This window comes from Leishmania martiniquensis, chromosome 33 (genome assembly GCF_017916325.1).
Source record: "Leishmania martiniquensis isolate LSCM1 chromosome 33, whole genome shotgun sequence".
Taxonomy (NCBI): domain Eukaryota; phylum Euglenozoa; class Kinetoplastea; order Trypanosomatida; family Trypanosomatidae; genus Leishmania; species Leishmania martiniquensis.
This window is the reverse complement of record NC_090168.1, coordinates 503,176-527,048: the sequence shown is the minus strand read 5'-3', so window position 1 is coordinate 527,048 and position 23,873 is coordinate 503,176. Positions and strand designations below refer to the sequence as shown.

General features: G+C 56.1%; 4 protein-coding genes across 4 annotated transcripts; all 4 read right to left on the bottom strand.

Moving 5' to 3' along the window:
* Nucleotides 1-2,178: 2,178 nt before the first annotated feature.
* LSCM1_02606 (uncharacterized protein) lies at nucleotides 2,179-2,622 on the bottom strand (the record flags this gene model as incomplete). Its single annotated transcript, XM_067320187.1, has 1 exon — nucleotides 2,179-2,622. The coding sequence occupies one exon, from the start codon at nucleotides 2,620-2,622 to the stop codon at nucleotides 2,179-2,181; it is 444 nt and encodes a 147-aa protein (XP_067175562.1).
* An 8,247-nt stretch (nucleotides 2,623-10,869) lies between these two features.
* On the bottom strand, nucleotides 10,870-13,344 carry LSCM1_02605 (uncharacterized protein; the record flags this gene model as incomplete). The annotated part of the gene is made up of 1 exon (XM_067320186.1): nucleotides 10,870-13,344. The coding sequence occupies one exon, from the start codon at nucleotides 13,342-13,344 to the stop codon at nucleotides 10,870-10,872; it is 2,475 nt and encodes an 824-aa protein (XP_067175561.1).
* Nucleotides 13,345-16,266: 2,922 nt separating this feature from the next.
* LSCM1_02604 (uncharacterized protein) lies at nucleotides 16,267-17,583 on the bottom strand (the record flags this gene model as incomplete). The annotated part of the gene is made up of 1 exon (XM_067320185.1): nucleotides 16,267-17,583. The coding sequence occupies one exon, from the start codon at nucleotides 17,581-17,583 to the stop codon at nucleotides 16,267-16,269; it is 1,317 nt and encodes a 438-aa protein (XP_067175560.1).
* A 3,641-nt stretch (nucleotides 17,584-21,224) lies between these two features.
* On the bottom strand, nucleotides 21,225-23,084 carry LSCM1_02603 (uncharacterized protein; the record flags this gene model as incomplete). Its single annotated transcript, XM_067320184.1, has 1 exon — nucleotides 21,225-23,084. One exon carries the CDS (start codon nucleotides 23,082-23,084, stop codon nucleotides 21,225-21,227), a length of 1,860 nt encoding a protein of 619 aa, XP_067175559.1.
* Between the last annotated feature and the right edge of the window lie 789 nt (nucleotides 23,085-23,873).

The following is a 23,873-nucleotide window of genomic DNA, read 5'->3' as shown; positions in this document are numbered from 1 at the left end:
TGGACAGAAGCCGAGTGAAAAAAAGAAAGGCCGGGACCTAACGGAACCCGAGGCAGTTTCCAACGTGTGTGAGATTGGGTTGTGGTGGCGGTGGTGGCAACGCGAGAAGAGCATGGCAGGGAGGCTGTCGCATAGAGCGTGGGCAGACAAAAAAAGTACATCAACGTGCCATGCGGTCTATGCGACTGACATGTAGGCCCGACTCTCTGCAACGCCGCGTAGGGCTCACCAGAGCGGGTGCAGAGGAAGCGGTGAGCCTGAACGAAAAAACGAAAAGAGCGCAGGTGCGACGAAACATGACGCCCCCTCCCCCCACCCCCCTCAATACGGTATGCCCCCTTCTGGGGAGGTGCGCGTATGCCTCTCGTTGATGTGCACTTTTCATGCGTGAATACACAATTTTTGTTGGTGGTGACGAGACGACACGACTGAGCTTGCAACGGCAATCGTTTGCCCCATGCCCTTTCCAGCGCCCTCTTGGCAACAGAGAGACGCAGCTAGACACAGCCCAGCAGCCCGCCGCCTGTATAGTTCAGCCTCCCTGCCCCTTAGTCGGGCACGTGCTGCGCGATCGGCGCCGCGCGCGCCTTGTTGGGCGGCATGCCCTCGTCCACGCCCAGGGCCCTCCTCCTCCTCCGGGGCGGGGCGGTGGCGCCTGCGGGGCGGGTGGCAGGGCCCAGGAGGATGCTGTACGGGCTCGAGGGGGAGGGGGGCAGCCTCAGGAAACGGTGCGGCAACTCTCCGCAGGGGCGTCAGAGGGACTCGCGGGTGCGCTTCGTCGTGATTGCGGCATCTGCGGCCCAGCAGCACACCCGGTCCGGTGTAGGAGATGCCGCGCGCCTCGCACACACGCCCGTGCGGGCGGGATGGTGCGCGCCTCCTCCCGCCTTCCCTCGGCTACCGTCCCGGCTCTCTTCTGAGCACCACACGCCTTGCAGGGGCGCGGTGCGCCGTGCCGGATGCTCCAGCGACAAAGACCAGGCGGTGGCGCCGCCATGCCGGCGCAATGGCAGGCAGAAGTGGGGAGAGGGGGGGCGCGCGCGCCTGGGTGGCTTGACTGCTTGTGTCGTGGCGGGCGGGTCGGTGCTGTGGGCCTGTGGCGGACGGGGTATTCCACCCTCTCGCGAACCCGCACGTCTTTGATAGGGCGCGAGCGTGTTGCGCAAAAGGGGACTCGCGGTTAGTCGTCCTGAAGGGAGAAGCGAAGGTGCGAGATAGTGGATGCGTATATTCATTGGATCACCAACATGGTCTTCAGCGACCTGGAGCACATAAGAACCATGAATGAGGGCCTCTTCTCCGCAGGGGTATCCCATATGCACCCATCACCACCAAGGTATGCGCGGAAGTTGCCCAACAAGAGGCAGCAAGCATCAAGGAAAGAGATGCGTGACAGATGGCGAAAGAGGGAGAGGTCGCTGTGTACACGCCGATGCTTGGGAGAAGTTGATGAATCGAAAGCCAATCAGAGACGGGCCCACAAGGCGCCATGGCCGAGAAACAATGACGTGGCTCAACAAGAGCAAAGAAACGCATTGGCGACAGAAGACGACACATCGAAAAAAAAAAAGGTAGAGCTCGCTGCTGTGCAGAATGGAAGGGGTGGGATGGGGTACGGTTGGGAGGCGCGACCGGCCAAAACGGAAAAGAACGCGGCGGAACCAAATCGGCTCTGCAAGGACGCACCTTTTGTTTACCCACCCCCTTTTTTGCTCCCATCTGCATTTCGCTGCTCCCCCCGTCCGGTGGTGCCCATATCTTTCCTACACGAAAGGGAAAAATCAAAAAAAAAAGAAAACAGAGAGACCAGCGCCTTTTGAATCTCTCGAAGTTTGTTCGACACCGCCACCACATCTCACCCCATGCGTGGGGGAGGGGGGAGAGGGACGAGGAAGAAGAAGGGACGGCCCCTTCTTGCTTCTACGTCTGACACACACACACACACGACCCCTGGCGATATCATCGTCGACACCACTCCAACACTCTGGGCCCGGTGGGAACAGCACGATTACACGCAATCAACGACATGCCCACCACCCCTTCACAGACAATAGGCAGCTCAATGGAGATGAAACACGTGCCTTGCGCGGTTTTGGTATGCCTGAGCCATGTGCGGACACGCAGGCAAGGGCTCAGGCGTAGCGGCCCAAAGGGTTATCCGCCCGTCGGCGCAGCTTTTCAAATCTCGATGAACATCACCTCCATCCCGAGAAGGATGCAGCTAAGAATCCCATAGCGCATGATGGTGAGCAGCTGCTTGTCCTGCACGTAGTCCTTCGCCGTGATCTCCAGCGAGTAGTTCACATGCTTGGAGCAGATCACGATGACGTTGTAGGCAAGCACAATTGCCATGGCAGTGCCGATGGGACTATAGAGAAGGGTGGAGAGAGACGTGCACGCACCGATCTGCGTGCAGTGGGTTATGAAGTTTGGGATGACCGTGGCACCGGGATACTGACGCTTGGCGACGCTGAGGGCGCCACTTCTTGGGTGACTGTTGGCCACAGCTGCCGCTGATGAGCGAGTTGACACTCGCAGGTTCGCTGCAACACCAACGGGCAGTGCAGCGCGGCGGCATGCCAGATGAGTCGGCGACATTAGAGCCAAGCGACTAGCGATCATGATTGATGTGCTGGGCACGTGTGAAGTGAAACAGAGGAGGGAAGTCGAGCGTGAGAGAGCGGAACGGGCTCGGAAAGGCTAATGGAATACGCAGCCTCGATGCACGCGCGGTCAACGTGGAAAGCTTACGATGGGCGAAGAGAAAAGCACCTTCTATATGGGAGCAAGAGAGTCGCGTGGGCGCGTTTGTGCTTGTGGGATAGCGCACGCGCAAACCGCAGCGTGACAAAAGTGTTGGAAAGAAGGATAGAGGAAGCTTAGTGTTAGTGAGTGAAAGCGAAACTGCCATAGCACGACAGGGGGTGCCTCATGTACATCCCTTTATAACGATACTGAGGGAAGCTGGTGGTGAACCTTGGCTACCCACAAGCGCATCAACCTTTAGCTCTTGTTCGGTGCCGAGCTTTGTGCCGAGAAGCAGATGCTGCTCATCTAGCCGACTATCACGTCGCAGGTCTGACTTGGAAAGCCGTGCACACCTCTGACACCATCAGGAAAACCAAAAGAGGAGTCAGAACGCTACCGCACCATCATTCTTTGACAATGCGACCGCTGCTGTCGCGGTCACAGCGTTCCCCTCATGGGAGAAATCCGGCCAAATCACCTCGGTTCCCGGTGTGGCGCGGTCTCGGGGACCGAAAAACGCCAACACACACACATGTGCGCCTTCCTTTTTCTTTTTTCGTGTCCTCCGTCAAATTTCTTCCGGAAATCGCACAACAGTGCTCAGAAGCAGCCAGACGGCGGCGGGGGGAGGAGGAGGAGGTAAGTGAGTGAGGGGGTGGGGATAGGGCAGGCAGACAGGAGTGCGGGTAAGCTGTGTATGGGTGGCCATGCAGAACAGGCGGAGAGGGGGAAAGAATAACGACAGCAAGCACAGAGAGACGCGACCAATTTCAAAGAGAGAGAGAGACCAAAAAAAAAACAGGGAAAGAAGTTACGGAACACGCACAAAAGCAAAAGAGGAAGACGACGATCTGCCAACAAGAGAGGGAGTATAGGCGTGCGAGCTCACGTGTGTCTGTGCGCGGTCCTCTCTCCGCTCCCGCTTCCTGAGCTGAGCAGAATGCGCTGACCTGCTCAAAGTAAAGGAAAGAACAACAACCCAAAAAAAAGAGGAGAAAAGCGTACACGTCAAGAGCGAGAGCAGATGAGCGCCTGACTAACAGAGAAGGGGGGCCGGCAAAAAAAAAAACGCACGCGCCTACGCGTTCGAGGAAACGTAAAGTCTTTGTGGTGTCTGAGCTAATGCAGGGACGAGTAAAGCAAAACAAAAAAAAACAGGCTGGTGTTCGACATCTACTTGAGGCTTTCAGCGTATATAATGGCATCTGCTTAAGCAAGAAGCAAACAAACATGTGTCGGTGGGGGGACACCCTCTGCCTCGCGGAGGTAACTGCAAATTAAAAGAAGGAGAAGGGGGACGTTAGGCCCGAAGCGCCGAGGGGTTCGAGCGATTAGCGAACGCACGCGTTCCATGGTACAACAACCGTAACACACATGCAGAGTTAGCAGCGAACACCTAGGCTACATTCCCGAGACAGCAATACCGTCAAGCGGCCACCTTTTCGAGCCACCGCTGTCTCTTCCTTCGGCTGCAACGTTCATCGTCGTCGTCTTCGGTTTGCACGCACACTCTAAACGCCGTCACTCTCATCTCCTCCTTTTTTTCTCTATCTTGTACTTTTCGTCTTTCAGTTGTCTTTTTTGGTCGGGAAACTCTTTCATGGCGGGGGCGGGGGCACACCTCTCAGTTCGTCGCCTCTCCAAGGTGTAGCACCGCTACTCAATGTGTGGGAGCGCCAGGCAGCTGCACTTCCTATTGATGTTGAGGTACGTATCGCGGTCACTGGGGAGCCAAGCCAAGAGCCTACAACGTAGAGAAGCCACAGCGACGCATCCCTCCACGGATGCTAGCGGCCAGATGCTGAATAGCATGGCGCCGCAGCGACCGGCGACAGTGAGGGTATTTGCGACCTTGATATGATGAGCAGAGTGTCGGTGCGACGCGAAAGTGTATCACTCAGCCCTCACTCTGCCTGCTGGAGTGACGGGTCTGCGACCATCTGAGGGAAAGCGCTAGGCGACGGCTCAAGGGGAGGGGTGATGGCAAGAGTCTGATGCAGAGCCTCTGCTTAAATGACCAGGTTTGGCGAAATGGTGTAGCGCGCGTGCGTAAAAAACTGCTTCACACCAGTGGATCGTGCCAGTGACAGGGTCGAAGGTGGAAGTGGAGGTGAGCTCGTCTGTTGTTTCGCCGAGATCAAGAGAAAAAATGTGCGTGCTCGAGAAAAATGAGGGGGGGGGGTTCCGCAAAGTTCCTCTGCTCTTCTCCTTCCGAAACCTCCACCTCCATCGTCTGTGCTCGCCTAACCTTTTTTTTCGTTACTGTGAAAGGGTGCACACCGCAATAACGGCACTTTTCTTACATGTTATTTTTTTCCTGCCACGTCAGGCGCTGAGACGGCTTACAGCGATTCTTGTGTCGCCTTCACTGTCCTGCTTCTCCCCCTTTCACGTGCTCATCCTCTTTCCTTCGACTGCTACCCCCGCTTCCGCTCACCATTCGGGCGACCGCTGCGTGGAAAGAGATGCAATGAAGCGATGAGGCAGCTCTATTGCGCCTTCGATACACCTCTGCTTCCTTGCACTTCGCCCCTTCTGCTCTTCAGGAAATGAAGTTCACGGCACCCTTTCTCTTTCTCTCTCCCTTGTGTGTGTGTGTGTGCCCGCGTGGTGGACTATGAGCGACGGCACCCTCTTATGTGCTCGAGTGGAAGCCGAGCGCTCACACCGAAAGAGGGCCAGGCGCGTACCCGCACAGTGCATCACACCACGTATCAGAGAAAGACAGCATCGAATGTGACAGGAGGGCGGAAGCAGAAGAGATGGAAACAGGAGTGATGTCACTGGAGGGCGCGTGAACAGAAGGAAATACCCCCGCCCCCCAAAAAAGGGAGGAGAGAGCGGAAGGAGAAGATGAGAAGCGATGCAACGTACGAACAAGCACGCGCATACACATACATACATACACACACACACAGTAGAAAAAAACTTACAGGAAGACAGGAGGAGAGACAGACAGACGAGCACACAGAGCACTGTCTAGAAAGGAGAAAACATCAAACGAACAACAATGGTAATACAACACACAAAAAAAACACAGCACGACGCAACAATAAAAAAAGACGCGTGTGTGTGTGTGTGGTGCTGGTGGGCTATTTGTATAAATAGATATTTCACAGGTGAAGACAACGCACACACACACACACACAATGAAAGAGGCAACACGAAGGGCACTGAAAGACACAAGGAGAAAACGTAAATGGATGCGCACAAGTTAGAAACTGTGAGGGGGTGATTGTTGGTGGTGCTTCCCTTCGTGGCTCAAACAGCGCTCATTGTGCAACAACACTGTCGCAGCAACGCCCCCCCTCTCAAGAAAAAGGCGTAAGTCAGCAAGTTTGAGAAGAAAAAAATGAAGACCTCACGCGCTCGTTTTTTTCCACTGCCCTGTTCTCCTGGTCTTTTCTTTCTCAGCTCCTTTAGACGCCCATTTTTTAAAGCAAAGCTCCACGGTGTGGTATGTGCGCTGGTGTGTCTGTTCGTATAGTAGACATCTCGATAAAGTAAAACTAAAGATTTGGGTACGCGAGGCGCTCTTCTCTGCATTTTCGTTTCTTTTTTTTTCGTAAGTTCGACAGTGGCGATTTGAGGCCATAGTGCGGAGGTGAGAGGGAGGGGGAGGGGAGCCAGCGCACCCCCGTGCAAGAAGCACAGGCACGTCCCCTTCTCCTTCCCCCTTTTTTCGCACATGAAAGTACTTCCTCGTAGATCTCCACTTCACCCTCTCCCTCCTTGACCTTCTCACCACCACTTCAGCGCCCCGCCTTCCTCTGCCCTATACTGCAGTTGTAAAGCTTCAATCGAGCACATCCAGGCCGCCATCGCAGATGAATATATATACGCCTCTTGCCGTAAAAACGGAACAGCAGACCAAGCACTGCAAGAGCCATAGCAGCCACCGCGGTACTCATGGTCAGCAGTAGTGGTGGCGGTGGGTCCTCGCGATGTTTCCCCTGACCAAGACACGCTCCCTCCGCTTGAAACTAAAAAGGGAGGGAGGGGGAAGCGCTTTCGCGGCCCTTCGCTTTTTCTGCAGTGGCCCGGCATTCTCTTATCACGCTTCGACGGTGCGCGCACGTGGGGCGCGTACATGCGTTTGAGGTGTAGAGGGACGAGACAACCTGTCAGTGCTCGATGGGGTCAAAAGAAGCTCTTCAAGAGAAAAAAAAAGAGCTGCCGGCGCCAACACGCATCGAGCTTTCCGTTCTGCTTCGTTTCCATTTTTTCTTTAATGGCCGTGCTGCACATACACTCCACACGAAGCACCTTCTCCCTCGCGGCCACGCTTGTCACATACTTTGCTGTGTTTTAGTTCCTTTCTATCTACCACCTTGAACTAAAGGACAGAGTGTGCGTCCTTAAAAAATAAAAATAAAAAGCGAGAAAGAACCGCATAGGCCGCTTTGTTTACACCACAGAAGCCTCAACTGACACCGATACATGCACATGCACGCACTACTATTTTTAAACACCAAGAGAGGGCGGAGACGAAAAAAAATCAAGAAACGGAAAATCCGAAATGAAGAGGAACGTATCCAACAACAACAGCATGCGTACAGAGAGAGACACACACACATACACGCGAGGCGTCCCAATATTCAAACACACAAAAAGGGGAGAAGGATCCTAAACGCCGAACGGCTTGAACGTGAATCGGTCGTTTCCCCCCTGAACCGACTTCCGTTGCCTTTGCGGCGACCGTGTTTCCATTCCTTTCGCTCTCGTGAACCCGTTCGTCTAGGGCGGCGGAACGTCTTCGCCAACAGCAAGATGAACAGCAGTGTAACCAACACTACACGGGCGCAAAACCAAATTGTAACGACAGAAAATTTAGAAACTAAAAACCGAGATATTTATATCTCCCTCCAACAGTGAGCAAGGTGGGCGAAAAATAACGCAGCAAAACAGAAAAAAAGGAATTACGAATCACACGCACCAATGAGAACGTGCGAGGAGCGAAAACAATGGAAAAAAAGAGAGTGAGTGAGTGAAAGGGAGAAAGAAAACGAAGCCACTGCCATCACACACACATAAACAGATGCGATCCGAAATGCCGACAGAGATGCTACCCACATCGGGCATACACATACACACACACACACCGCCATCCACAACAGATAGGCCGAGCATCGAAAAAAAAATCAAATAAAGAAAGCGAAAATGAGCATGGAGAGTCGCACGCACTCATTACTGATACAGAGAGAAGGGAGGTGCAACAGTGAAAAGGTGGTGGACAAAACATGATGGTGGTGGCGGGGAGGTGGTGAGGGTGTAGTGACGGTGAAACACGAAAGGAAAACAATGGGGAGGAGGGAAATGACGGCGCACTGCTGTTTTACATGGTTTCACAGACATGGGTGGGCAGCAAGAGCAAGAGCAAGAGAGAGAGCGAGCGAGCGCGCGCGATCGTAATTGCTCTACGATTGTATTGCGTCGGCCATTCTCTTATTTTCTTGACTTGTTCCTATGAAATGCATTCAATGAAACTTGGCTCCCTTTCCCCTCCCTCCCCTCCCTCAGGCACCTGAATCCTTCATTCACGCTTTGCTGTGTACTCTCTGATAAGACATGTTGCGGCAGCTGTGTGTGCGTGTGTGTGTGGGGGGGGAGGGGGGAGGGAGGGGGGAGGAGAAGGAGGAGGAAGCAGCAAAAAAACATGGAAGGCGCGCTTACAAAAAAAATGAGATGAGCGAGCTTGTGGAAGCTGTGTTTTACACCAAATCGGAATAGGAAGGGGTGAGGGAGGGATTGGGGGGTGGGGGGAGGGGCGGGCGTAAAGGTAGGATCGAAAAAAAGACGTGAAAGGGTGTGTCACTTGCCGGATTGAAAATTCCCGCTCCACATGGCTTTACTCGCTCTTTTCTGGTGGCGCATGCACGAAGTGGTCTGTCTTTCTCATGTGTTTTGCCCGCAGTCTCACCCCATGAGGCGCATCTTTCTCCTTTCCTCCGCTCATCACCTTCATCGTGTATCATTCCTTTTTTCCCCTTCCGACTTGTGCTTGCTGTTAGATTCGGGTCGCTTGTGAGCAAGTTTGCCTGTGAGCGCGGTCACCCACGACCGCCTCTGCACCCTTTATAGACTCCTCTTTTTTTTTCTGCATGTGCGAGTTGCACAGGCACTACCGCCTCGCAGACGACGGATGAGCCAGACGCGCAAGGCTAAATGAAGGGCCCGTCGATAGGTCCTTTTTTGCCCGCTTGCTCTAGCAGGCCCAACAGAATCGCACGGTACAACGACGGCAGTCACTGCGCGGGAAAGGACGGAAAGCAGCGACAGCGAACGAAGGGGACTGAAAGTTCTGAGAGAGAGGGGGAGGTGGGGGGGGGTGATAGAAGAACAAGGGATGAGGGTAACGTGGAAAGTACACAGAGGGGGTTGGGGCGTATCATCTTAGCTGCGAGGAGGCAACGCAATCGACGAAATGGAGAAAGCACACACACACTCACAGGCAGAAAAAAAAGGGAGGCTCGTCTGGGATCATTACAGGCCGTCAAGCAGACAAACGGAAAAACGAAACCGCGATGGCGCATCCCTTTTTTTGCTCCTTTCCTCCGTTTTTGAAACAGAGCACGCACGTGTGGCATACACAGGCATATCAACGCGCACGCTCATGAACTAAACGAGTACCAGGAGCAGATGACGGTTAGCGATGCCTCCTCTGACCTTAGCGTTTTTTTTCATACTCAGATCCTGCTCGTGACGCATCTGTGAGTGAGAGATGGGTGTGATTATAAACGGATGGTCAGGGCCCACTTGTTTGAGCTTGCTTTTAGTTCTTCCCTTTCCGCCTTCTCACCCTGCGCTTGCCATTGACGGGTTCGGGTGTGGGTAAAAGAGTCCGGTGGCTTCTAAAGAAGGAAATGGGAAGGAGGAAGGCGATGCACACACACACACACACGCGAAGAGAGAAAGAGAAGAGGAGGCGCCCACCGTAGAAAACGAAAGGGGAGGACAATTCGAGCCTTTTTAAAATTTAATTCTTACGCGTGTGTGAGTGTGGACCTACGCGTCTTTTTAATTACAGCTTCCTGATAAAACTGATAAAGAGACAGAGTGGCCCAAAGCGAGCGAGCTCACAATCGCACACACAGACACACAGACGCACACACTCAGTGACTCGCTAATAAAAAAATCATCTGTGATAAGATTCATGCTGGCGGCTCGACTGCAGCCTCTCCGAGGCACATCGCTTCATCGACTTCATGAAGTTGATGGCTCTCTCTCTCCCCTGAAGGAGAAGGGGGGGCTGTTAGAGCGCCGCGGAGGAGAGGTTAGAGGATGCCTCTTGTCAAGGACGTGTGCACGCCGGCCAAAGTGCCTGTGTGTGTACATCGGGTCACTCGAAGATGTACACACGCGGCTGCCGCGCCACCTGCAGAGAGAACAAAGTCGAAGAAGTACGCAAAAGAGACGCCCCCCCGACACACAGACAGACACACAAAGAGGCGCACTTCCACGGAGAAAAAAACCGATGGATGGCCGAAGAGTCGAAGCGAGCACGAAGGCAAGAAGCACTCATCCGCATAGGAAAGAGGACAACAAAAAAAAAGAGGAGAGGAAAACACAACCCTCCCTCCCCTCCCCTCCCCACACACACACGAAAAAAAACACGCCGAAGCATACATCGGAGGAATGGCGATGACAAGAAAAAAAAAGACGAGGGGCAAAACGAGGGAGAGGCGAAAGAAAATGAGAAAGCGGAAGGGCGGACCCCAGAGAGGGGCGGCCACGCCACCCCTTCCCCCCTTTTTGCGCCACGAGAAGACGACCGAAAGGCACAGACAGAGAAAAAAAAGAAAAAAGAAAACAGATTGGTGACTGGACGAGCGCGGGAGGAGGCGAACAAAGAGACGAGGACACACCATGACGAGGACGCAAGCAAGCTCCCAGCGGAGCCCAAGTGGAAAAACGAGGAAGAATGGGAGACGAGTAACGGCAATCGAAGCAACCCCAAACGGCATCATCCTCCACCGTCGCTCTCCAGCAGGAACGAGAAGCGAAGTGCGAAACCAACGCGGGAGGAGGCACAGAAAACCACGTGCGCGCACAGAAAGAGAGAGAAAGATACAGAAACGCCCCGGCTCACCTCATCTGCAATCGAGCACTGGCTTTGCTGCATTAGCGGCGGTGATGGTTAGAGCGACCCTCGTTGTGGTTGTGGCCATTCATGCTGCTGCTACCCCCTTCGCCCGCCTCGTCACCGGGGGCGAGCACTAGCTTTCGACGGGAAAGTCGCTGCACAATGGGGCGGCCGTAGGTGTAGGTTCGAATTGGCAGTATGTATTTCTCGATGTTGTCCACGAGCTTCACGAACTGGTCCACCTCGGACGCATCCAGGACGCGCTGCACCACATAGTTCGCGTACTGATCGCTCATCATGAGGCACAGCATGCTGGGCTGACCGAGGCCCACCGAAACCACCTCCTCGATGATGCCCATTGCCGCATCCTTCGCCTCACGATTCTTCTCCTTGACTTCTTTCACCGTGCCATCGGCGTTGTTCCTTGGTGGCGGCCACGTGCCCTCCTCAGCGTTCACTATTGCCGCTGTCTTCGTAGCGGACCGCTTAAAGGCAACTATCTCCACAGGATCGGCCTTGCTGGGAAAGTCAGCGCACATCATCTCCACAATCGCCATGCGGTTCGCAGGGTTTGAGCGGGCGTAAAGCTTTTCCATCACATTGGAGGCAAACTTTTGCTTGCTCAGGTAGAAGAACTTGGGCTTCAGCGCCTCGTAGACGTACTCGATCTTGCTCTCATCCTTTACATGCTGCAGAACGTGCTGAATCACGTAGTTGCCGTACTGATCCTTCGCCAGCACATCGACGGCCTTGAGAAGCTCGTGGAAAATAGTGTCCTCCTGCTCGGGGCAGTGCTGCATGATGCACTGAATCACACGGCAGCCATACGCGTGCGTAGCTAGCTCCATCACTCGACCTGAGAAGGCGGAAATGATAAAGCCACATTGATGCGGAATTACCTCGACGCACTTCTGGATCACATGGTTGCCATTCTGATCCTGGATGCACTTCGCAACGTTGTCTTTCAGCTCAGCAAGAAGGATTTCCAAGCCTGCTGGCGGCATCACCTCAATGCACTTCTGAATCACACGACACCCATAAGTCTGCATGGTGAGCTCCACTACATGACCGCACATTCGCTCGGCCGCGAATATGAGCTGTGGAGGAGTCCCCTTATCCAAGAGCTTCTGCAAAACGTAGTTGCCGAAGATGTCCGTCACCAGCTCCAGTGGCGACTCGAAGATCTCATGGAAAAGAATGTCTAGTGATTCGGCACTGGCCGAGTCGACAGCACTCTGGATAAAGCGGCTGCCCTCCTGATCCCTCGCGAACTCCACAGCATAGCCGTTGATGTCTTCCAGGCGCCACTGTGACGTCTTCTGTTCCGCAACTGCATGGCGAAACATGCGCAGCTTCTCAGATCCCACGAAGCGATGACTGCTGTGGCCATTTGCACCGTCCGTGACACCCATAGCACCGCCGCCGCGGCCTCCCCGAAAGCCATTGCGACCAGCACGCCCAGCTGCAGCGCCGCCGCCTGCGTTGCCATTGTAGCGACGATTGCCGCCACGACCGGCACCGCGACTCTGGAAACCGCCGTCCGCCTCCGGCTGACGGTACACCATGCCTGGGTTTACCTCAGCCATCCCTTCCATCAGCTGATACGCATTGCCATGGCCAGCACCCAGGCCGTTGCCGTTGCTGCTGCGCTGCGTGGTATCGTAGTAGTTGGGCCCGGCCTCCAATCCGGTGTTGTAGAGCTCGAATGTGTTCATTGGCTCCTGCGTGTAGTACTGTTGTGATGCGATGCTCTTAGCGGTGGTGCCGGGGCCGCGGCCGTACGTGACACCGCCGGCCATGTCGCTGTCGCAGTTGCCATGGTTGCTAGTGGGCGGCATGGGCAGGTGACCGTGCGCGTAGGCACGGAGAGTGCTGGGGGTTGCCATTGCCAGCGGTGTTGGGGCGTACGCCGCGAAGAACTGCGTGCTGGGGCTCATCATATTGCTTTCGGTAATGAGGCTGTGGCCGTACGGGTTGATGGCCTGCGCTTCCTGCGTCTCACAAAGGTCCTTGGCGTCCAGGGCGAGGCTTTTGCCACCCATCTTGCGCCCCAGGCCGCCAGCAGCGCCTGCCCGAGCCACAGAAGCAGATGGCATTGCCCTCACATCCTCCCAAGGCGTCTCCATGTTGGTGAGCGCCTCTTGTACCTCGAGAGAGGGTAGCGGCGGTGGCGCGCGCGGATCTCGAGGCTGCTTACTGTGGTACCAGTAGTAGTACTCCTGTGAACGGCGCATCTCGTCGGTGGGGTCGCGGTTGCTGTTGATGAACAGCTCAAAGTCCATCGGAGTGAATCGCGAGGATGCAGGTGGGTAAAAGGCAGTCGTCTGTGGAGACCGCTGGCGTGCAGCTGCGACGGGGCCGTACCCGCCTGCGGCGGCTGCGCCTCCCATGTCATAGCCGCCACCACCGCCGCGGCCACTGGGGTTGCTGTTGCCGATGCCGCCGCCGCCGCGCGCAAAGCGCTGCACGCCTGAGGCGCCATGGTGATCGCTCCAGCTCTGTTCCGAGTACATGCTGGCCGCTTTTCTACGTGGCTGTCCGGCCAACTAAGGTGCTCCTTCGAAGACAGGGGTGCTCAGAGCAGATGCCGAGTACGCGAGGGCCGACTCAAGTCGCGAAGGAGCGCAGCAGAGTGAGCCCACACGAGGGAAAGAGGCGAAGCAAAAACTGGGGTGCGGGCGTGTCAAGCTGGAGGAAGGTGCCTGCGTGTGTGTGTGTGGGGTGGTGGTGGTGGTGAGGGACAGCGCCGCGGCTATATCTGCGTATGTATCTTTGTGCGTGACGCTATCAAGAGTGGCCCGCGGAACCAAAAAAAAAAACGCGCGCTCACTCACCGCTTTTATGGTTCTTTTTTTGTGCTCCTCGAAGACCGGGACAACATACACACACAGGAAACGCTCACAGGAAATGTGGAGAGCGTCGAGATGGCAAAAGAGAGGGGGGCAAACAAACGTGCAAGGAGGGAGGGCAGCGGGGGCAAACAGCCACCATCGGCGAACAGAAAGAAAAAAAAACGAGCACTGAAAAGGGAGAGAGGAGAAGCGCAGACTCTTTGGGCCCTTGCTCTCCTTTTGTTGCCGTTAAAGCAAGTGAGAAACAAATGGGAAAGGGACCTTTGTGGCGAACCGTTCGTGTGTATATTAGTCCTCTCGATTATTCCGTTTCCTTTTCCTTTTCGAACGTGTGTGTGTGTGTGTGTGCTGGTCTTGATGGGCTTGGGTAGCTGGTGGGTGTGCACGATGTGGAGCAAGTGGCGCGTATGCGTAGTGTGAAGGGGGCGAGGGTGAGGAAGGTGAAGAGTCGGCAGGAGCGGGGGAGGGGGCGACGATCTACGAAGGCAGCGTCACGTTGTAGAGGTGTGCATGTGTGTGCGTTGCGGTTAAAACCAGGTCTCGAGCCGCCGCATACACTAGCTTGGCACCTGCACCCCTTGTGACGATGAAGAGCCAGCGGCTGCGCTGCTATCCGCAAGACAACAAAGAAATGGCATATATGGGCGACAGCTAAGAGGGTCTTTAGTGTGTTAGAAGCGAACAGAAGGCAATGATTATGGAGACAAGAGAGTGGAGGGCGGCCATTCCGAACTGGGAAAAAAATCTGTCTCGCCCTACCTAGTGTGAGTCTGCGTACATACGTGTGTGTATGCGTTGAGAAGAGAGCACAGGCGCAGGGAGGAGCGCCTTGAACAACCCCAACAGGCACACACAGGCACTTACAGACGCCTATACACACCGCCAACCTGCCATCGGTGTACTAGTCCTTTACACCACTACTCTACTCAGAGGCAGAGGCACAAAGGGCAAGAGGCAAGCGGGAGAGGGGAGACGAGAAAGAGAAACCAATGCCAATAACACGGAATGGCGTACGCACGCAGCCCTGAAACACGCAAAACCGCTCGATCTTCTACTCTTTTCTTTCGCATGCCATGCCTGTCGCGCAGTCGGGTAGAGAGAGCGCGCGAAGAGGCGGCGCAGACATCATGTACGTTGACGGCGCTTCGACGGGTCGCATAGGCTTCTTTTCCGTACTTGTACGCATTTTAGACACTCAGCCCCGCCGCCTCTTCACGTCGCTCGCGTGTCGCAGTCATCCTTTGCGCACGCTGCTGGCCAGGGCCACACCTCGTCCTCGCCAGCAGTGACAAAAGGCACATCGCCGAGACTCGGGTGGAGCAGAACCCCAGCATCTTGTGGTGAGAAAAAACACAGGCAGGCACTTCGGCTGCTCGCAAGACGAGCCTCGGACACACTCCCGAACCGTCTCGAGTGGTTCGGCAGGTCGTGGTGGGGGTCCTGCTTCTGCAGCCCATTCGTAGACAGTGCCGCCCGCCAAGAGCTCGCCAGGCGAAGGTACCTGCAAGCGCGCTTGCTTCCCAGCAAATGGGAGCCGTGAAGAACGTTCACCGACACGCCGACGGAAACGCGATAGAAAGGCAAGAGCATAATGAGGCCTAACCGCCAGCAGAACACAAATGGCGAGGCACAAATACACCTTGACACGGAGGGGGAAGGGGGCAGCGGAAGAGAGAAAGAAAGGCGCCTTTGCAGTTTTATCGCAGTCGCCGGGGGAAGATAATAATACTCGATGCGCACACATATGTGGCGTCGCGTCTGCCCCTGGCGCACTCCTTAAAAGAGATGGAGGCAGAGGGAGGTCACAAAGAATAACCCCAAGCGGCGCAGAGACACGGAAAGGAAAAGCGGGGTCTGGCGCGCTTCTGCTGCGTTCTGTGCACATGCACCTTTTTCGTCTGTGCCGAGAGGCCGGAGGAGGGAGGAGAGGAGGACGATTGTGTGCTTTGGAGGGCGACACCGCTTTACCGTTTCACCGGGCCTTTACGGTATGTACGCAACGCGTATAGTGGGGCGGGGTGGAGGTGACGAGACAAAGCTCTTCCGCCTTATCTATTTGTACCCATACCGCCCCTGCTCACACCATGTTGTGCCCGGCCCTCGCTCCCCCATCCCTTGACGCACTGCGCGGTACGGCCCCAGTCTCTTCCCGTTGCGATACGAGGGCATCTCAAAAGGCAGGCCGATCGACGCGCAGGCAGACTCATATATGCCCGACGTTACGCACTCCTGCTCGCACCAGACACGGCAAAGAAGGAGCTAGTGAATCTTGAGCGGGTGGCGGAGAGAGGTCGGTACCAGCCCCCGTTCCCGTCTGCTTCGGTGTAGACGCCGCCGATGGTCCGAGCTGGAGCAAAGTGTCCGGGGCGCTTCTTCTCTAGAAACGAGTAGATGGGGACAGCTGGGGGCATCTACATCTGCCCTTCGGGCTTCACCTTGCTCACCTCCCCTTTAGATCGCCTCGCTCAAGCAGCGAGCATCCGCTTAGTGCTGGGACAGGGCAAAAGCTTCACTGGCGCCAGCGTTAACCGGCGCCGCCGCCGCTGGTAGCTCCATCTCAGCATTCTCTGAAAAGTCACTCACTTAACCCAGACGACCGCGGCTTCCAGTTCCGCGAACGCACACAATCACCAACGTCACGAGCACCGCGAGGAACAGCACACCGAAGATAGCGGCAAGAATAGTAGCAGCAAGGTGCCCCGCAGACATGCCATCAGCGCCCTGACACTCGTGACAGCCCCCTGCGGGCGGATCCAAGTTGAAGCCCTTGGCGCTGCCCGATTTCAGCACCAGGTTGCCCACATACTGCAGCGGTGACAGCATTTCCATCATGCACACCTGCACCTGCACATACACCGGATAGCTCCCGGCCGGCGTGCCCTCGGCGACGGTGAGGGTGACGGTGATGTTTTCCTTGCTGACTTCGGTCGGCGTTAGGAGGATGGCGCTCTGCTGAGTCTCCGTGAAGCTGACGAAGAACTTCTGGTAATTGACCTTGCGGGAGTTGAAGTTGATGCCGTGGAGGGTGAGCGACGCGCCGGTGACGCACTTCTCGCTGTTCTCGGCGCAGTTCCCACTGGCGCGGGTGACCGCGGGCAGCGACGGGTTCACGGCGATGGAGGAAAGCGACACGGTGCCGACCAGGATTGCCTTGGTGTCGGATTCCTGCACGAGCACGCGGTACATGCCCATGGCGTTGTTGAAGGTAACAATGTTGCAAGTGAGCGTATTCACAGTTATTTTCATGGAAACGCAGGTGACCTCAGGAGAGGGGATTGCGGGTGCGTCCTCTGCATCGGTGTAGTAGAAGCGCATGCTGTAGCTTTTCTTCACGTCGAAGATGCCCTTTAGGGTCCAGGCATCGCCGGTGGAGGGCCAGTCGCTCGACTGAGACTCCACATGCGAATTCGTCCCGGCGGTCCAGTGCAACACCTCTTCTAAACCCCAGAGGGCGCCGAGAAGCAAGGTACCGGCACTCACTTCCGTACTACTAGTATCGTCCGCGCTGGAGAGCACCAGCGCCAGGGAATATGGTCCGGCTTTCACCACCACCTCCGCTTCGATAGTGCACTCCAGGCTCGTGCCCGCGGCTTTGTCGATGGCGCACTGGAGCATCGTCTTTCCACCGCTGGTGGCACGGATGGCGACGGACGCGACCTGGTCGAGATTCTCGCCTTTAATTTCCACTTTAGAGCCGCCGACACACCAGCCCTCGATGCTGACGGTGCATGTTACGCTGTTCACGGTCGTCTCCGCATGAACAGCTGGATTGGCGACGACGCACACAAGCAGGAGAGCCCAGCCAAGAGCAGACATGGCAGCCCGGCATCGGGAAAGCGATGGCAAGGTAGAGCGTAGCTCTCCTCGCGGGAGGCGGTGGTGAGATTCAGTGCGCAACATTGTAGCTGATGTCGACGCTGTTGCTGAGAGGACTCTGCTGAGCGATGGCTGCTTGCCTTCTGAAGAGAGAGTCAGCCAAGCAGATTGCTGTGCTATCGGCTGCGCTCGTCTCCTTGGGCGCTGTCGGAGGAGGACTACCTCTTGCTCGATGATCACGCAGCACCAGAGGAGCCCCCGAGAAATGCAGAGAGGTGTGGCTGCTGCTGCTGGTCGTGAACAAGAAACGCAGGATTGGGGACGCGAAGGTGGAGTCTACGACAAGGGGGCGAGAGACAGACAGACACACACACACGCACGAAAAAAAGACGAGGCTGCACCGCGTTGCCAGCTCAACAATGACGAGGAAACGCGAAAGAAGTTGAGGAGTGTGCTGACGAGTAGTGAAGACAGGGGAGCTGTACGACGGATACGCGGAAGACAAGAACAAAAGGGAAGAGAAACAGTGAAGGAACAACAACCGCACTCTGAAGAGCAACAGATTCCGGTTGTGCTTGGGCAGCAGCGAAAGATAGAGAGTTCCACCGAATACACGAGAAGTGGCACACACTTAGACCCGCTTGTACACAAACTTTTTCTTGTGTATGTGTGTGTGTGTGGGGGGGGGAGGCGATCCGGCTCCTCTGCGTTCTAGCTGCCCTTCTGCTCGGCTAGACGTGCCGCTTTGTGAGATACTGTGCGTCCTTGCCGGTCTGCGCTTGTGCCTCCTACGCGCCTCGAGTCGTAGCGCGCTGCACACAAGACAAAACCGTCTCGAGCGACAGAAGCCTCACGTACAGCGGGGGAGAGGGGGAGGGCACAGGAAAGGGAATAAAAAATAGGTGACAAGAACGGGGGATACAAAGAAAAAGAATAGATACACGATCGACACACGCGACGACGCAGGCGCACCTACGAGTCCGTCCGAGAGAAGCCGAACGGAGAGAGGGGAGGAGAGGAGAGGAGAGAGAGCGAAAGTGTCTTTTGAGATGTGATCTTTATCCCTTTCGCCGCGTATGCCGGTGCGTGCGATGAGGTGCTGCATGACGGGCAAACGCACGTAGATGATCGTCGACGCGCGCCAGAGCCACAACGAGTGTCCCCCAACGAAAAGGAGGGGGGCATTGGACAACCGTGTTCACGCGTGCGCACATGTGTGTTAGTGTTTCAACCGCACGTCAAAGATGCCGCGTCGGTTGAGTGCATCGATATGATCGTTGTCGGACCGACCTCCCAACAAGCGAGGCGTAAAGAAGCGGAGGGCGTGCGCGTTTGTGCGTAGTGCGCGAGAGGTGGGGGGGATAATGGAAAGTGTGTGCAACCGTATGGCGGACAAGGAAAGTTGGAGAATGGGTGAAGGAAGACATGCCACATGAGCGCGATGCCGCGGAGCGCTCTAGCAGAGTGTTCGCCACCATTACGTTGCGTGCATATGCCGTTAGACTTCACGTGCGCGTCTCTCCTCTTGCGGATGTGCATAGCTACGCTGGAGGACAGGGCCGTGCGCACACCTTTAGTGAGTGCGTAGATGGGTTTGGGGAGCCTAAGACCAAAGTTATAGTGGCTGAGCTGACCGTCAGCAGCGCCACCTCATGTCGTTGCCTCGATCGCTTTGCTTTTTTCTCTTTGAAGCGCTATGGTGAGCAGATGTCGGCAATTCCCAACTCCGAGAATGTGAATGGGGGTGAGGGCGAGAGAAAAGAAGGGCGGCCAGTGTGCTTGACGAGCAAGCCAAACACCCTACAATAATCCCTTTACTAGTAGCGCATCGGCAGCACTCCCCCGCTCTTCTTCTGCCCACCACCGCCGCGGCCACTGGGGTTGCTGTTGCCGATGCCGCCGCCGCCGCGCGCAAAGCGCTGCACGCCTGAGGCGCCATGGTGATCGCTCCAGCTCTGTTCCGAGTACATGCTGGCCGCTTTTCTACGTGGCTGTCCGGCCAACTAAGGTGCTCCTTCGAAGACAGGGGTGCTCAGAGCAGATGCCGAGTACGCGAGGGCCGACTCAAGTCGCGAAGGAGCGCAGCAGAGTGAGCCCACACGAGGGAAAGAGGCGAAGCAAAAACTGGGGTGCGGGCGTGTCAAGCTGGAGGAAGGTGCCTGCGTGTGTGTGTGTGGGGTGGTGGTGGTGGTGAGGGGAAGGAGGGAGGCACAGAGGCATTCGGAAAAGGCAAGAAGACAACGAAAGAATAATAAACGGGAGAGAAAGCGAGGCGGAGCAAAAAAAAAGGAGACCTTCTGGCAAAGAATAGAATGCGAAGAAAGTGCGAGCAGAGGTGAAGAAAAAAAAGAAGGGGCCGTGGCTGTGTGTCGTGCTGGGACTGAAGGCGCAGCAGGATTAGTGGCGAAGCAGTTGGCAATGGAGAGTCTCCGTTTTTTTTTTTGTTCTTCAGTGCGTGTGTGTCGTCGATGTTTTCACTTACTTTGCTGAAGCGCAGATGTACGGTATAAGCAGATGAGGTGGAGGGGAGCGAGTTGCTGCAGGGAAGATCCACACCCTGGCAGGGAAAGAGCCGCCTGCCGTCGTGGTCGCTCGCTTTCGGAGGTTCCGCTTGACGCACTGGTACTCTTTGTCAGGTTTCGTTGCTGCTGCTATGCGAGTCTTCATTGCCTGCGGGAGGCAACGAGGCGAACGCAGAGCGCGCGCATCATAGAAAGAGAGGCGAGTGACTTTAGGAAGACTTAATGCAGTGTGCTGGCATGTACCCGTTTCCTCTCCTCCTCCTTTCTTCCCCTCCATGAATCTGTAGGCGGCAGCGGATATCGGGGGCAGGGCATCGAAGCCCAGCGGCATAGTGAGCGCTTGGAGACAAGAGAATATGGACAGTGTGCCCCCTTAGTTTTTTCTCTTTACGCAGAAAGAGTAAAAAAAGCATCGCGTCTGCAGCTTCGAGGCGAGAGAAGGCCCTTTTAGTTCTCTGTCGAATTCACGTCGAAACGAAGCACCTCCCGCTCAGTCTTCCGCGTTCCTTCTATATATATATTTACGTGTGTGTATGTGTGTCAGTGTGCTTGGAAAACCTAGCCGTGATGTGATGTGAAATTTGCGCTGGTGAATGTCGTGCTCAGCCATCCAAAGACAAAGCACAAAAGAGGGAGGTCGGGCGAGGAGAGTGAAACTGCGTGCGTCCATTAGTTATCAAGAAGGGCTTAAGAGGCGGTTATCTTGTGTGATGGCACCGCAGCACCTGTTTCATGCGTGTGGTTGCGTGGCGTCAAAGTGGGCTTTCCATTAGCCGAAGGTCCGACTCAGAACATGTGCTCCATGCGAGGTAGTGCCTTTAGGGCATCACTTTTCCGTCCGCTGCAGAGGATGCCACCTTTTCGAAGCTTGCTCTTGCTGCCTTCCGTTCCTGCGGCGTTTCTGTTATGATCATGGTGGCTCCTGCGCCTCCACAACACCCGCAGCCATGTCACTTCACGCCTTCTCATCGACGCCGAGACATGAAACACGGAGAGGATGTGTGAAAGCAAAAGAAGGTGAGGCCTGCATGGGGCCAAGGGAGCGACTGGATGGTCCCTTCCCTTTTTGCGCACAGCCAAGAGCCTCAGAAGCCCAACTTCACTCTTCCCCGGACTTACACTCCGACATCCCTTGTATCACACACGCGCATGCGTATGGGATGGCAGGCCTCCACGCTGCATTCCGTGTCTCTAGGCTGTCAGCTAGTCACTATCGGAATGGAACCGATCTTGAGGAACTGCTGCATTGCTCACTACAGCTGCCGGCGCCATCGAGCTGCTTCGACCACCATCCGCTCCTCCAGCGCCGGTATCTAGCATGCTGAGCGCCTCGTACCTGGGAGTGTTTCGGCCCGCTCCGCCCCGGGCGATGACAAGATATCCTACAGAGAGGTCGGCTGCGGCTTCCTTCACCGTCGGTGTCTCGGCCAGAGCACTGGACATGTTGGTGAGGTCCTCGGCGCTTGGGGAGGGTGCACCCCGACGTCGGTCCATCTCCTGCATCATTGCACGTTCCTTCAGCGCACGCTCGTGGCGGATGCGGGCGGACTTGCGGGAGCGGCGCACTATGAGCACGCCGCCCACAAAGAGCACACTGCCGTAGAAGAGAAGGCCTGCGAACACAAGAACCGTCTCCGTAGGCGCTTGGGGGTCGTCTTGACCAGATTCGGGCACCACAGGAAGCACCTCAAGACGGAGCGGCGCGTTGGTGGCCATGACCATGCGATCGACCGAGCGCTGGATGTCGGTGTACACGAACACCTTGAGAGCGTCGTATACCCGGCTGCTTAGGGCGGTTGGGGCGTGATAGGTGAACCAAAGTGACGGACACATGCAGGCGTCATCGTACGGAACGTAGGTCGCATTGGACACAGAGGATTCCTGCTTCGAGGTGGTAATGAGGTAGAAGGAGGTGTCACCAGAAACGCCATTCGCCAGGTCGATAAAACACACCGTCATGCTGCCCGAGGCGATGACTGAATAGCGGCATCCTCGCAGCTTCACAGACTGCGCGTTGGGCACCGTACCTGTCAAGGAGTATGGACTGCCCACGACATCCGCTCTATTGTCATTCACTATAGCACGATTGTCGATGCGTGCGCCGATATCTTGCCCATCTGTCGAGGCATAAGCACGGAGACGAGCCCCGTAAATGGCGTCGTTCGCCCCAGGCGCCCAAGAACCGGCACCAACGTGTGGGTACAGCGGAGCGAGATGGACAGAAAGAGAGAAACGGCTCGTGACATCCACCCAGTGCTGGGCATCAGCGCCGGCGCGGTCGGCGGCAAGGGGACCCTGCTTATCCGCTGCGACAGCCACGGCCTCGCCCACTCGCTCCACGCGCACGCGAAAGTGCATGGCGTTGAGGTGAGCCGGCCCCTGCCCATCCAATGCCGTAACGTAGCAGGTGTTGCGTTGTGTTTCCGCTGTACATCGCAGGCCCGTCCTTTTCGACCACACGATCTCAACGGTGTACAACAGTGGAATGCAGGCCGCTTGCGCACCGCCACTATTCGCCAGGGTGTCTTTGCCGCGCAAGAGCACCCTTAGCGTAAAGTTGGAGACGTTCACAGGCGCCGTCGGCGGCGCCGTAAAGTGGAAGACGAGTTCCCTGGTTCCGGGCATGAAGACAACGCTACCTCGCCGACATGCTTCGCTAAATAACAGGTTGGCGCGCTGCTTTACCGAGAGAGCGTTGCTCTCGCCGTAGAGGGCGGCACGGCCGACGGCAGAGCACCGCAGGGCAGGAGCTGCGCTTTGCGCAGAGCAGGTGATGGAGCCAAGGAGCGAGGAGGGCCGCACAAGCATAGAAACTGTTATGCGGCTGCCGTGCGCCAACGCACCGGTATCCAAAGGCTTACAGCTCACTGCGGCTTCCGGGTGCTCATTCCTCCCCTCGACGATGCCGCGGCTAAGATCACAAGGCTCCGTTTCGGTGGAGAAGCACTGCGGATGTAGCCCTCGCGTACGCGCTGCCGCACTATACAACGTGAAGAAAAGAAGCGCTGCCATGAGAACTGCAGAGGGCAACGGGGCTGTGCGCCACGACACGTAGCGCCCCATAGTGAAATGCTGCTTTTTTGCTCCCTCGCGGCGGCAAAAGGGGCCCCTTATCAGTTGGGGTGCTGTGGAAAGACACTTGGGCGACTCATTGAGGTTCGATCGACACGATCCGCCGCACCGGCTGGCAGCGAGAAGGGGAGGAGTAGGAAAAGAAAAAAAAGCACTTGTCCTCACGGGAGCGCGCCGCACTACATTGGGGTGCAGAGAGTGACGCGCATAATGCGCGAGAAGGCTTAAGCTGAGGGGGTGCCTCCGCCACCGCTCCTACACGAAAAGAAAAATCTGCGAGAAAAAATGGCACAGAATCGTATTGAACGCAACAGAGACAAAACAGCGCTGCTTTGAGAGACTGACAGCGCCGTGACTTTCACAAGTCTATGGCGATGAGCGTTGGCGGCAATTTGGTAAGCCAAAGAGAAGCGCGGAAAAAAACGAGCGTTGCGCTTCTGCGGGGGGTGGGGGTCGAAAAGCAGCAATGACAAAGATGTGCTCAGTAGCGATAGAGACGGTGAAATTGCTGCAACAGGGAGCGTGCGAGGATGTCTCGCAGCGAATGCACCTGCGTGCGTGTGCCCATAAAGAAAGAGCTGAGAGCTTGCGGCACCGCAGCACTGGAGCTCTTGGTGCCCGGGTGTGTGTGTGTGGGGGGGTACCTTTTTCACTGGATTGCCAATGAAACGGTGTACAAAGTGTTCATGCAAGCGTGTGTTGTTAGGAAAAAAAGTGAATGAGGACGTTGATGGTTGAGCAGCTCACGTACGTGTGCTGCACAGATGAGCGAGCTTCCAG